At 37.1% G+C, this 14696-nt stretch overlaps 1 protein-coding gene across 1 annotated transcript in view; it reads left to right on the top strand.

Annotated features, from left to right (window-relative positions):
• Positions 1-14696, top strand: part of LOC112058373 (transcription factor IIIB 90 kDa subunit) — a 62838-nt gene that overhangs the window by 39805 nt on the left and 8337 nt on the right. The window contains exons 4-10 of the mRNA XM_024099153.2: positions 7135-7284; positions 7840-8066; positions 8514-8646; positions 9581-9724; positions 11032-11265; positions 12625-12871; positions 13778-13971. Coding sequence (XP_023954921.1) covers positions 7135-7284; positions 7840-8066; positions 8514-8646; positions 9581-9724; positions 11032-11265; positions 12625-12871; positions 13778-13971 — 1329 coding nt within the window. The remainder of the gene's footprint in view (positions 1-7134; positions 7285-7839; positions 8067-8513; positions 8647-9580; positions 9725-11031; positions 11266-12624; positions 12872-13777; positions 13972-14696) is intronic.

The raw sequence follows: 14696 nt of genomic DNA, 5'->3' as shown, positions 1-14696 counted from the left end.
TGTGATTTTGTAGAGGTAATCTCTAGATCTACTGAATCGATTTCGTTTTTTTTTATAACTAGAAAGCCACGTTATTTGTGAGTGTCATAGGCTATATTTTATACCCGTATTCTCACGGGAACAGGAACTACGCGGCTGAAACTGCGGGGCGTCGGCTAGTAACATAATCAACACAGGATAATTTCTGGTACATACATCAACTATTAAAATATAAAAAGAGGTTTCAAAACTTTTAATCTTATTTTACTAGGAATTAGGAAATAAAATGTGAATAGTGACGTCAAAATACTACGTCACCAATTCCTTTGTCTCATGTGACATAATGTCACAGATAAAACAGGTTACATTTCGTTGTGGGCCAAATAACTTGTTTGCTGCGAGTTGACTTTTAAAGAACCTTCAGCTTATTACGAAAGTGTTCTCTTTTTAACCGACTTCCAAAAAGGAGGAGGTTCTACGTTCGGCTGTATGTTGTTTTTTTTTTCTGGTTATAATTTTTTGGCCAAATGTTATTGTATTCGCAATAATGTTGCAGCCACGGGAAATGTTACAAAATTGAAAACACATAAAAACGTAAAAACTAAATTTGAAATAACTAAGCAGTTTATTGTTAACCCAGTTTGTTTTGCAAAACCATTAAATGGCAAATGTTGCCAGATTAAAACGTGGTTGGCGTTTGCGTGGGTAATTTACGCTTAGTCGTTCCATCTTCCTGACATGGGGTAAAACTGTTTGTAATGAAGTTATTTTAATTATAGTATTTGAATTTAAATAAATTTTAGATTTTAACAACGAAATACTAACTAAAATTATGTCGGTTAACTGAAAAATTCCAAAAATTCCATTAATTTTCATTGTTTCAGTTGTTTGTGGGAGTTACGAGTTAAGATCTTCATCGATTTATTATAGACTAACGGACGTCCGTGACTTCGACCTTAGACCTCCTTAATCCGGCCTTCTCGCATTATCCGTTCTTAGCAGACTCCTACTAACCAAACCAAGTATCTCCCTGCCAAATTTTATCTTTGTACGTCAAGTGATTTTCGATATTTCGTGATGAATGACCTTTCGCATTTATATATTACGATTACTAGTATATCAAAGCCCGTTTTAAAAGTTACCAAGAAGCTGGTAAAGACGACAATAATATATTGTTGTTGTTGTTGTTGTTGTGCAAGAACTTTTATTGTTAAATAAAATAATTAGGCATTGCCTCATTGAACGTAATATATATCTTTCCTCAAATTTAAGTTTGCCAAGACGTGGTGAAGAGCGCACTTCCCATTTTGTGCAATCTCTTTGAGCTGAAGATTGTTTTGTTTTTAATGTTTTCGACGATTCTTCTGGACTCTACAACTTAGCTATCATTTATTATAGGTACTGTTTTCAAAGGGGAATTGTTTCAGCGTTCAATCAAATCAAATCTCATGTTTCATTTAGTAAATTATACAATATACATATGTGCCTAACAGTGGCGAAGAATGAAATTTTGATGAAAGTAAGTAAAAAACAATTCATACAGTGTGATACAAACTCCAGTTTCTCATATATCTGGATACAGTACAACAATGAATACGCATGGAGTTTTTTAAGGTAACTCGGCGGGAATCGGCTTGGATGAACTCTTCACCGCTGGTGCCTAATAATATTTTAAAATACATATTTAATATTTTTTTTTCTATATTTTGATGACTTAGCTTACTTAGATACTTTTAGGATAGCAGCAAACTAGTATATTATTATGACACATGGTTTGATCTTTAAGGTTACCTTGTAAGTTGCAAATATATATGGATTAAAATTCACCTTGACCTTACGTACTTACCGAAAGCATGCGATAGCCAGACGTACCTCATTTTAGGCTAAAAGTTCTTTAATCTATGATCCTTTATGTAAGTACGGTACCCAATTATGGAGTTTAGATCGTGCAGTGTGCCTCGTGGGAGTGTTTTCATACTGTGACTATCGCGTTAACGGAAACGCGAATTTATATGGAATTGAAACAGTTGTGCAGTAGTGCCACTAGGTGACGCTATTTCAATTCCTTAGAAATTTTAGCGTTTACGTTAACGCGATCGTCACAGTATCAAACTGCCACTAGGCTCTCTGGTGTTGAAATTCGTTTGAAGCGGTGCGCCCGATAAGTACTATGCGGATCTGTGGACGCCTACAATGTTAACCGCTTATTTTATAATATTCATCCATGTAAGGCAGCTACAGGCAACAATTAATGTAGACCAACTTTGACTTTAAGTTTGTTGTTATTAACGTGCCATTAATGTTATATTGATTAGATAGCTAACAATTAACATACTTACGTCGAAGTTAGTGAATTAGCCGGCAGATTCTCAATTGTCCGAGTATAAAACGTATCTACTTTTTTAAATATTTTCTCCGGGATATCATGAAGAAATAAAATAATCTATAATATAAAAATGAATCGCAAAATGCGTTGGTAAGCGCATAACTCAACAACGACTGGACCAATTTGGCCAATTCTTTTTTTTAAATATTCGTTGAAGTACTGGGATGGTTTTTACGGCGAGAAAAATTGGAATAAATGCCGGAAAAACCATAAAAATAGCCCTTTTCTTTTTCCCATACAAATGTTTTCCAACTAAAACGTAGTCAATTTGAGCTTTATGATGTTGTATAAAGTTCATATTTATAATAATAATAAGAAAACGGGATAGGGGTAGGGAGGGTAGGGGTAGGTGAAAGTTTACATTGAATTTCACGCGGACGAAGTCGCGGGCGTCCGCTAGTAAAACATAAAATACACTGACCAATGACCATAAGCTGATAAAGTTTCAACCTTCCTAAAATGTGGTTTGTCTGACTATCTCAGGTTCTTGGTCTTTTATACATTTAAAACATAGCACATTCCGTCTTATAATAGAAGATCCGTATTAGAAACAACCTTCACCCAATGGCATGCACTTTATAGATGCAAAAATGCAGTGCCTACCCTAAGAACTCAATACAAACCGCCACAGAATACATAGTTGGAGAAGTATTTTTCCAGTTTTTACTTATATTGCATACCCTAGTTAAAAACCTTATGCACGTCACTGCCTTCATCCATCTATTTAATGGATGAAAAGCGTTGTACATCAAATTTATAATGTATAAAATATGTTGCGAATAGATTGCCTCAAAAACTCCTGGCCAAACTATCATTAATGATGATAGTCAACAAGGATTAATAACAGTTTGGTTAGGAAATATTTTTCAACGTACTAAATTTGTTATACTAAAACACTATTAATTCATTAAACAGATGGGTGAAGGTCTTTTTTAATCTTATCTTAGACTATAATGCGTTAACCACTGGTTCAAAGTAAATCAGCTACAGACAACAAGAACAGTTCCTGATGATTATAATTATTATTCAGATCGTGTGGGGACTATTTTTAACTCGCTGTTTCAATTGGCGTCGGTGGGGACCGGCTTTGCCTTGACCCACATAGCCATATATTTACTCGGTGAAACTCAAAGATTTTGGTGAAGTTAATATTTACTTTTATTATTAGGTAGGTTCTTGTATAACTTGTAAATTGTGTAATGTTCACTTAAAGTATTTAATTTTAAAATTTGATGATAAGTTGCCAATCTTTCTCGGGATTGAAAATGAACTCTGAAGAACCTTGCCGAAGTAATTTTCGTATCAAAAGGACATTTTAATTTAACAAGGTTCCTTTCAGACAACTGATAATAATAACCTAGAGCACAGAATAATAATAAATTAGTACTTAAGCGAAGGTTATCATATCAAGGCGTCGAACTTGCTTATTGCAGTTGCGTGCGAACTGCCCAGCGTCCAATTGCAAAACTTTTATGTGGAACCTACGTCGAGATTTCAGTTCAGATAATATTTAACTTAAGTAGAAATATGCCTTCTCTAATAAGAAGTCATGAGTTTACTCCTGCGTTGCCCTCCGGCCTATTTATAAGGGCAAGCACACATCATCGTGAACCTAACGAGTGGACGCATTTGTCTCTTATTCGAAACTCGAACTTGTACATCTTACGTTCAACTTCCAATAAACCCTTCAAGTCCCATGGTGCTCGAACTTTTTAGTCTGTGCAATGTGCATGTCTGTCTCGCTTGCTCGACGCGGCCCTCGGGCTGGCAGGCAAAATTCTACAGAACGTATATTGGCAACCCACCTGTGGGATCCCTGTTGATTAAGCGTGCAAACTGAGATCAATCAATCACGTGACCCGGTCTAGGAACGCTTATTTATGGTGGCAGATCTAACCTATCACACTGTCTGCAAACTTATCCCTATAATCTATCAATCACAACGAACAGATTTTTTTTAAAAGTTTTATGAGTAAGATAAAGATAATAGCGCAACCGTAGACGCATTAGTGTGAACCGCCGCTGTCTGTCTTTTACGTCTAACGTACTAGTACGTCCACAGTAAACTTCCTCGCAAAGTCTAATAAGTAGCCAGGTCGAGAAAGCAACTAAAGACTCCAACCAGAATTTCGAATGCAAATCGGACGCAGTTACACGGCGGACGCTTTTTAGGCTGGTGTAGAGTCTGCCTTACTTGAGTAAAATATTAAATATCTTTGTAGGACGTCCAGAATCAACTTATGCAACAAAAATATAATTCTCATGTTCCATTATCACCAACTTGCGAGTTAAGCAAGGTTGCATACATTTATTCGAATTAAAAAAGGTATCATAATAGTATGCAGTGAGACTTTGGTATTTATTGCATTTTTTATTGGCTATAACGTCTACAACGAATTTAATATTTTGATTCAAAAGTTGCATTGCCTAATATAATAACTATTAGCCATTAGCATATAAATTACTGGGTTAATCGCTCGCGCCTTGTTATGAAAACAATCTAAATAAATTTATAAAAATGCTTAATAAAATTTAAGTACAGTAAGAAAATACAAATTAAAGGTCACCTTTAGGAATGTTTATAAATGAGCAATTCAGGATTATAAGATTAAATAAAGACAACGTAGCTTGTTATGCTCATTTGGTACTAAAATACTTGTATACGTATATGATACGTTTATTGTATTTGAGCCTTTATAGCCCAGTATAAATGACCTCTACCTCCGGTTTCTGAGGGCGTAGGTTCGAATCCGGTCTGGGCATGCACCTCCAACTTTTCAGTTATGTGCATTTTAAGAAATTATATATCATGTGCCTGAAACGGTGACGGAAAAATCGCGAGGAAACATGCATACTTGAGAATTTTCTTGATTCTCTATTTGTGTGAAGTCTGCCAATCCGCATTGGGCCAGCCTGGTGGACTATTGACCTAACCCTGTCATTCTGAGAGGAGACTCGTGGTCAGCAGTGAGCCGAATATGGGTTGATAATGGTGGTGTTATATTATATAGATAAAGTACCATACACTGTAAAACACGTATTGATCACACAAACATTTTGCAGTTGTGGGAGCCGAACCCATGACTTTGGATGCAGAAGGCGAGGTCACTACCAATTGCACCAATCGGCCGTCAATGGATATTTATTATTTTTATTTTGTTCCTTTGCATATAATATTTTGATTTTCTTAAAATACAATTTTAATTAAATTCAATTAATTTCTTCATATCTGTAATTGATTTCATTAATAATAATTAAAAAATCTAAATATGTACCTATATCAATGGTTGTTTTTTGAGGTCACTGCCTTGTTCAGCAGTAAGACTACATTTTTACACAACTTGAAATTGGTTTTTTTTATGATTTCTTGGTACTGTTAATTCAAATATCTAAATACCTACTACAATACAGTAAAGGAAAATAAATAAAGAACTCATATACAAATAAAATATCAGATATGTTTACACAGTTAGACAAATTGGCATGGACGGACGGAAAATGGACGCTTTACGTTGTACCAATAGTTAGATAGGTATTATATTACGCGTTGGTACTCATAATAATTTGCAGTGAACTTACTATTTAAAATTTTGGTAGGTGTGTGTTTAATTATCTCTCTCTCTCTCTCTCAGGTCGGTCCCTCATGACTGAGGATCGTGACCACCATGGCGAGTCATCTTTTGGTATACAATGCTCCTCCATCGAGTACGGCCGCTGGCCATTTGGTCGGCACTGTAAAAGGTGCGGGCCAAATCTACCTCGTGGCCGTTTGCCTTCCACATTTCCCACCACAATAATTTTCTCCAAGTTGTCTTTACAACGGCGTGTAATATGCCCAAAATAACTGAGGATGCGCTGTAGACAGATGGTTGAGAGTTTAATTATATTATTACAAAAATACTAATGGTTTTTTAATAAAATCAAAAAGGTCTGGCTTTAAGTATCAAAATGATACATTTATATTATAAATTTAAAAAACCCCATCGTTACCAATATAGTCACAATTTTACGAGATTTAAGTACCATAATGATTATGTAAATTATAACAATTTTTAATTCTTTTACCTCCTCTGGTATCAGTCCTTGGACCGAAATTCTTTGGATTTTATCTTCAAAATATTCAATGTTAGAAGCATATATAAAATCTTTTTAATTTTCGACAAAAGTGCTTACTGAGTAAGGTCTAAAAAGACGGCGTAAAGGCTAAGTTAGGTACTCACCAAAAGTTCTTAAATTCGAGCTTTTAACAAGACAACAACAGAGACATTTGTTATTATAGATTGTTGTTGCCTAGAAATAAAACTGTCGATCGTATTCAAGTAACTCTCCACTTGTAAAATAGCCTTTACGCTGATACCTTAGTCTCTTCCATCTTAACTTTCTTTATCTAACTGATGGAAGAAAACTCTGAAATTTGTTATATTGTAGGGGTTAATCTTTGAATCTACTGAACCAATTTTGTAAATTATTTTACCTAGTCTAGTCAAAAATAAACTCCTGATGTCGAGATTGTTTCTTTAAAAATCTTTGTAAACTTACCTACCTTACCTTATCAGCCGATAAACGTCCACTGCTGGACATAGGCCTCTTGCATGGACCTCCAAGCACAACGATCTCGAGCTGCCAGCATCCAGCGGCTCCCTGCAATCCGCTTGATATCCTCGGTCCACCTAGTGGGGGGTCGCTTAACACTGCGTTTTCCTGCTTTGTAAACTACTCGTAACTAAAAGCTTCCAAAATTAAATTGTTTTCTTTCCCCTTTGTTTCAGATCCTTGCCTCTATATTCTGCGATTCGCATCACGACTGAAGTTCGGCGACAGGCAGCATGAAGTCAGTATGACAGCCCTACGACTGGTGCAGAGGATGAAGAAGGACTCCATACATTCTGGTCGGCGACCCTCGGGGATATGTGGCGCCGGTAATTCAGTTTTCATGCATTTAAGCAACTAAATTACGATAACATTAAACGATAAAAAATGCCCGTGTTGTAATATATAATCATATAATAATAATCATAGGTGTGGGTTCGAATTCGGTCCAGGGAATGCACCTCCAACTTTTCAGTTGTGTGCATTTCAAGAAATTAAATATCACGTGTCTCGAACGGTGAAGGAAAAACATCGTGAGGGTTTCCTTCAATGTTTTTCCTTCATACCAGAGAATGTGTGAAGTCTGCCAATCCGCATTGGGCCAGCGATTTAAAATCAAGTAGTAACCTAGGGTCGTTGTGGTCCCAATGTGCTGGAATGGCGACCCCGCACCGGAAAGCGCAGTGGCGGACGTCCACTGCGCGACATAGGCTTTTTGTAGGGACTTCCAAACATCACCATCTTGAGCCGCTTGCATTCAGCGAATTCCTTCGAAAAACACTGCGTTTTCTAGTACGGTTTAACCATTCCATTCATTTGATTTTTGATTTTTTGATTTTGCACTTTGGGATGATGCCAATAAAACGAATGCTTACATATTCCAGCACTCTTGATAGCGGCTCGGCTACACGAGTTCTCACGGAAACCGGCTGATGTTGTGCAAATTGTCCGCGTTCACGAGACGACGTTGCGAAAACGGCTCTTCGAGTTTGGCGAGACTCCCTCCAGCGCACTCTCCCTCGACGAGTTCATGACTGTGGACTTAGAAGAAGAACAGGATCCCCCCGCGTTTAAAGCTGCTAGGAAAAGGGATAAAGAAAGATTGCAAAAGGTGAGAACCTTCGCCTAACTTCAATTTTTATTTGACGGCCTCCGTGGTGCAGTGGTGTGCGTAGTGGATTTACAAGACGGAGGTCCTGATTGAGGTCTTCTTAATTGGCAACCTACCGGCAAAGACGAACCGTTAAGCGATTTAGCGTTCCGGTACGATGTAAATTAAATGAAATTAATTGTAGTTAAGGGCTAACTTGTAGAAAATAAAAAAAGAACCTCAGTTTTGATATTGTAACTGTTCTGGAGAAGTTGGAATGATAAAGACCACGTGACCGATTGTCTAACCTACTGTAAAGTAAGATTATTAATTCCAGTCAGTAAAATGACATTTCAGTGACAGTGCACTTGTCATATTTTTACTGACTGGAATTTAACAACCGTACTTTAAGCAATATCTATCTTGTCTAATAAAGTGATTTTAACGTTTTTTTTCCCTCTTTGGCAGTTAATGGAAGAAGAGGACGGCGAAAAAGAATTGACTGAATTACAGATAGAGATAGACACACAGTTAGAGAAAGATTGTAAGCGGAAAAGAAATATGGCTAAGTCTGATGAAAAACAAACGACAGAAGCTGTCGGTAAGTATCAAGACTGTGTACGGTATTTTTACCCCATGTTTTTTAAACACAAATAATATCTCGGGACACGGCAGTGCCCCGCCAAGTCGAGCAAAAAAGCGGCACGGACGTACCATACTTTTCTCGAAATAATTCAAGCCATTTTCGACACCCTATAACTTCATTGTGGATGAAACCAGAAACCTGAATCACTACTCTAGCAGACATTGTACAAACACGGTGTATTTCAAATTTCACTGAATTTGAACAAGTAGCTTAATTATAACAACTCAAAGTTTCTTAATTTTGTCACTGACCGACTGACCGATCATCAAACTACAAAGCACTTTATGACGTAGTTAGGTTAGCTAATTACGTAATAACTTGAGACAGAAGGTCCCTGAAGTACGGACTGATTAAATAACCGACTTGGTGTTACATGGATGTCACAACTTTTTACAGTAGAAACAGAAGAAAGAAAGAGTTTCGAAAGTTGCTATATTTTACAAGTTTTCTTTTTAATGGCATTTCCTTTTCTTGTCCAATGATGCGATAAGCATAATATTAATAATTAGATCAACACGTGGGGATTGAATCTAAGATCTTTTAGAGATTTGAATCTGGTTCCTGAACCGTAGGGGTTTTGAATTATTTTGACACTTATGAATTTTTTAACTTGTCAATTTTATTTACATGTATCAATACATGTAAATAAAATTGAAGTGTCTGTCAGTTATTTAAAAAAAATGTTTTTTTTTCTTATAATTATTTACAAGAAATCAAAACACAAAAAAGCTTTTTAAAATTTTTGTTTGTCTCTCTGTTTATCCGAGCTAATCTTTGGAGAGGCTGCACCGATTTTAAAGGGACTTTCACTGGAAGATTAATTAGCTTGGAGGCTTATTCATTACTGTGATTATGTTTCTAGCGTTTATTAGTTCGCAACTTATTACAGATGAAATAACAGAGGCGGAAAATGAGGAGGCGACAAGATTCGCAGCGCAAGACACGCTTCACTTGATAGGAGAGATGAGTAGAGATGCTCAACCTAAAAGGGCTCCTACGAACAATGAGAATGGCAGACTAGAGAAGGGACTTGGTACGTATTTGTAAGTCTCTTATTTTATCGTATAATTGCTTCTTTGTTTCACCACTCGATTAACAACGTTACGATCGGTCGTATCCTTAGCAGCTTTTGTGCGTGACTATCGCGTCCCAGGCATGACGTCCGGACGTATGCTCTCTCCAAATCACAAAATCTCGAAATTTACTATGGGGATGATGACTAGGTTTGAATATATTGATTTTTATGATACATTCGGGTAAATAAGGTCAATGTTAACTAATTTATACATAAAAAGCAAAGATTGTCTGGATATTTGCAAAATAAATAAGATTATAAAATTTTTCCGGGATCCGTGGCAGTAGCGCAAATCAGACCCTTTAATCCCCTGTAGCTCCGAAAGTAATGATCGCAGATACCCTGTTACTTATACAAAATTGCTTTACTATTAGCATACTCTTTCTCAATTTATATACAATTTGTCTGTCAAAAAACTGTCATCAGCCTTATTTAAGGAGGAAGCCTGGAACTGTTGCCAGTGACTATATAGTTGCGGAGTAAAATGTTACCTTGGTTTAGACCTATAATGCTGCTGGTTCAGAGGTAGTCAGTCTATGGTATCGAGCTTTGAATCATGGAAGTTCGAATTCTTGTGTACATCCTTCCATTTGTTGCGATGCTTTTTCCATTCTTATCAATCTTTTCATACTTTATTCATCCGTTTATTGTAATCTTACCTGGCCTTGACTGAGAATGTCCTGGATAGTCTAAGAACGTTCGCATTAGGCTTACCCTTCCAACATACACCCCCGCCTTAATCATTCTTCTCTACGGATACCTTTCCCGATTTTAGTCACTACATATTTTTTTTTTAACTTGTAAATAACACATAACTCCTTATTCATCATTATTAACAGCCAATGGACGGCCATTGCTGGACAAAGTACTCTTGCATGATCTTTAAACAATCATGGTCTCTAGCCGCCAGCATCCGGCGGCTCCCTGCAACCCGCTTGACGGCCTCGGTCCACTTAGTGGGGGGTCATCATTCCATTTATCCCAAGTCCATCGGCTCTTCGAACTATGTGCCCCGCCCATTGCCACTTCAACTTCGCCAAGCTGAGCTATATCAGTAACTTTGGTTCTTCTGCAGATCTCCTAATTTCTGATTCGATCACACGGAGAAACTCCGAGCATAGCTACCTCTATCGTCCGCTGAGTGACTCAGAGCCTCATAAAGCCCATAGTTATATAGAAGACTTTTGTCTGAAGAATTTTGGACGTAAAGATGTCGCAGAGTTTCCCGAACGCTGCCTTTTAAAACACATGAAAATCTGTTCCAGGACCCGAGCTGGCAGTCATAGGCCTAGGCCAGCAAGAGGACAAGTCTGACAAGTTTCTCAAGCCGGATGCAGTGAAACAGCAGTTCAGCAAAGACCTGCACAACGCTGATGAGTTGGTGCTGGAGGCTGCAGACGAGGACTACATCGACACACTCATCATGAGCGAGGAGGAGTCGAGGCACAAGACTAAAGTATGGAATGCTGTTAACGCTGACTATTTGAAGAACCAAAAGCGTAAGCTGTTTTTACTCTTAACCAGTCACTTGTTTCAAAAAAAGGGTGTTACCGGGAAAGTTTTCCGCGAGTTTTGAAAATGGGTATATTTACCTATACACAAAATCGTACAATTAAATTATGAAAAATATTTTTTTGTGGTACCTCTTTCATATAATTAAAATATGTAGAGTAAAGTAGTAAAGTTGGGATGATTTTTCTTTATGCACGTTTTTTTCTTTTTGTTTCGTTAACACCGTTTTTCGATTTAAGTGTTTTAGTCGATCAACCAAAAACCACCGTCCTAAAGTCATACATACAACTGCGGAACCTTAGTGCGCGTGACTGGACACTCACTTGGCTGGTTTTTAAATACTTCTTTTAAAAGTACCTACTGTTGAAAATAAAAGTATACAGATATGGTAAATTAATAATAAATAATGGTAAATACGTTTTAAAAAAAAAAATTGAGCACGTTTGTAGATAAATATTTTCAGTTACAGGTCAGATTTTATTCCTAAAAACATGATAGACAATATAAGAACCCTCTTCACGCGAGTTCAACTCGCGCTTAACTTGATTATAATAATAAATAATACGTGCAATAAAATAGATTGTCAGACCTTAGTTCTAAGATATTTATTTATCGAGACCACTTTGGAAATAACGAGTTTAAATAAATATGTAGAGTTTAAATAAATGCATATAGATTTAATATTACATAACAAGATTAATTTATGCACATGTAAAAAACGTATGAGTAATATTCACATTAAAAACTTTTTACTGAATACATTAAGTTGGTGTTCCTTGTTTTTAAATTTAAAATTTAGATCTTAAAAGGAAAAAGTGTAGATTTGTAATAAATTATGCGTGTTATTACGTATTAAGATAAATTAATGTGTGCTTTAATGCTTCCTATAGGTTTGAATTTAAATAAATCTAGTATTCAATTACGATTTTATTATGTTTAGGTATGTTATTATTGCGAGATAAAAAAAAAAATAGTTATGGTATTTTAAGTCTGTACCACGGCAATACGATTTTTTTTACAGAAAAGTTAAGGAACCAAGCTGTTTACACGTTTATATTGTTTTTAGGTTTTATTTCTTTTTTTTCTGTTTTTTTTTTGTCGTTAAGCCTATACACCATTGTCACATTTTTATTGCTCTACAATCTTTTGCTTTTGTTTAATTTATTTTCACGTTAGAAGACTATACTAATATTAGAAGGATTAATGTTTGTGTGTTTGTGACGTTGTGAGGTTTAGTTAGTTCTACTTTGTTTTTAAGCGATGATCTTTCATAAAATAATACGTAAAGTAACTTCAAAATGATGGTCTTTAATTTTTTTAAATCAAACTAATAAAATATTATACAGTCAAAGAGGAGCTACTAGCAAGAGAAAAAGAAGAGGGGAAAGACAAAAAGAAAAAAATTCGCGGCTCGTACAAAAAGAAGGTGCCTTGCAACGCGTCCACCGCGGGCGAAGCCATCGGCAAGATGATAGCGGAGAAGAAGATGAGCGCCAAGATCAACTACGACATACTGAAGAGTTTGGACCAGCCCGGCACGCCGGTGAGGGCGCCTAGCACGCCCGCTACTCCTGTACTAGTGCAAACTGACAGGTAAGTTAGCTTTTGTGAAGTGACGGGTAGCAGCGACAGTGATTGTACCATTATTTTGTGGTAGAGGAAACACTTCGAGCAGGTCGCAGGACTTGTGACCTTGGGAGTAGGTTTAAGGGATCCCTTTAGAATGCATCAACACTCACCTTCGCTGCCCGACATGTCAATAATTACAAAACAAAAAATTATTGCACAAAATCACTAACGCGACTGGCAGCGTGACGGAGTTTACGCTGCCTATCAAACAACTGAGCTCAAGTCATCAAATACCCTCTTATTTATACCAACACTGATACATCCCCTCTACAATAACATAAATAATGAATGTTAATACCACCTGTAATCGAGTAACTTGTAACAGTAACAGTTATACTCAGGAGTACCACCCTAAAAATTCCGACTTACTAGGCATCGTGGAACGTTACAAGGCATCCAAATTTTAGCTTTGAACGTCAACTCCCCGGTATATTTAGTGTCCTTACACTACACTCTACTATTTTGAATTGCAATCTACACACGTATAATTTTAACACAATATAAAACGTATAAACACGTTATACCTTGATCAGTGATCATATACCTACTTTTAACAGACGGGTAACATATAGCGAGTCAGGTCTTATGTTAATTGGTCTGTGATACCTTTTATTATATTTTTTTTTAACTTGAATTGCTATCAGAACGGCTGATTAGTGCAGTAGTGATCCCTTCACCACTGAAAAATAATTGTGTGACGAACATAGGTGTTACCTTAAACCTCCTTAAGCTGTATTTTATTTGGATTGCCAGATGGTAAATCTGCCAACTTTCATCCTTGTATGTCAAACGGTATTCAATATTTTGTGAAGAACTTTCGATTTTATATATTCAGATAGATTACTTTAAAAGTATTTGCGTTATTTACAGTCCAAAGATAACTACCCCAGTGGAGACCCCAGTGCCTGACTCCCCCGTGCCGAGGAAGAGGAAGAAGAAGCCCGTCCCCACGCTGGTCACCGCGCCTGCTCCCACGCCCGCCAGCCCGGCGCCCAGCCAGCCGCCCACGCCCAACCCGCCCACGCCCACCACCCCGGCGCCGCCCACGCCGTCGTTAATACACGGTAACTTTTTTTCTGATTGTGTAAGTGCCATAGACTCCTAATGGGACCACAGCAGCGTCGCCGGGGGTTTGGAGCGAGCTCTAAAGCATCAAGAAGAGATACGCGCACCGGCTCTGTAAGGACTTTGATACTTTGACCTCAGCTTAGAGGGCCGATCGGTAACTTAAGGAGTCTAGGGGTCTCATATCGGGAAAGGTAACTTGAGACAACCAAAGAATCTGTTCAGAAGAAGTCAAAGAAAAGAAGAAGTGAAGAACTAAAGCAAGAAACGAATAACTAGGTATTTTATAATATAACTAAGAGATGTACCGCTTATGTATCATTTGATTAGCAAATCGTCATCGTTATCAACAAACAATTTTAACTGGCAGTTAAGCTTAACAGGATATGTAGTTTAAACCCATCACTCAGGGATTTCCTATTTTTGACTTTAGTAATTTTTACTGAGAATATGTCTGAGGAAAAAAATCACAATATCTAATAACCTGACCCAGGATCATCTCGTGCTCCTTTATTTTTTTATAGTCTTTACAAGTTAGCCCTTGACTACAATCTCACCTGATGGTAAATGATGATGTAATCTAATATCGAAGCGGGCTACGAGTAGCTTGTTAGAAGGACGATGAAAATCCACACCTTTCTACATTAACAAAAATAACTAACTAACCTAAACCCTTGGCTCAGTGTCGTGATGTTTGGAAGTCCCTACAAAAGGCGTATGTCCT

This window comes from Bicyclus anynana, chromosome 21, assembly GCF_947172395.1.
Source record: "Bicyclus anynana chromosome 21, ilBicAnyn1.1, whole genome shotgun sequence".
In the NCBI taxonomy this organism is placed as follows: domain Eukaryota; kingdom Metazoa; phylum Arthropoda; class Insecta; order Lepidoptera; family Nymphalidae; genus Bicyclus; species Bicyclus anynana.
Note: the sequence above shows the minus strand (reverse complement) of the source record. Positions and strands in the feature narration are given on the sequence as shown.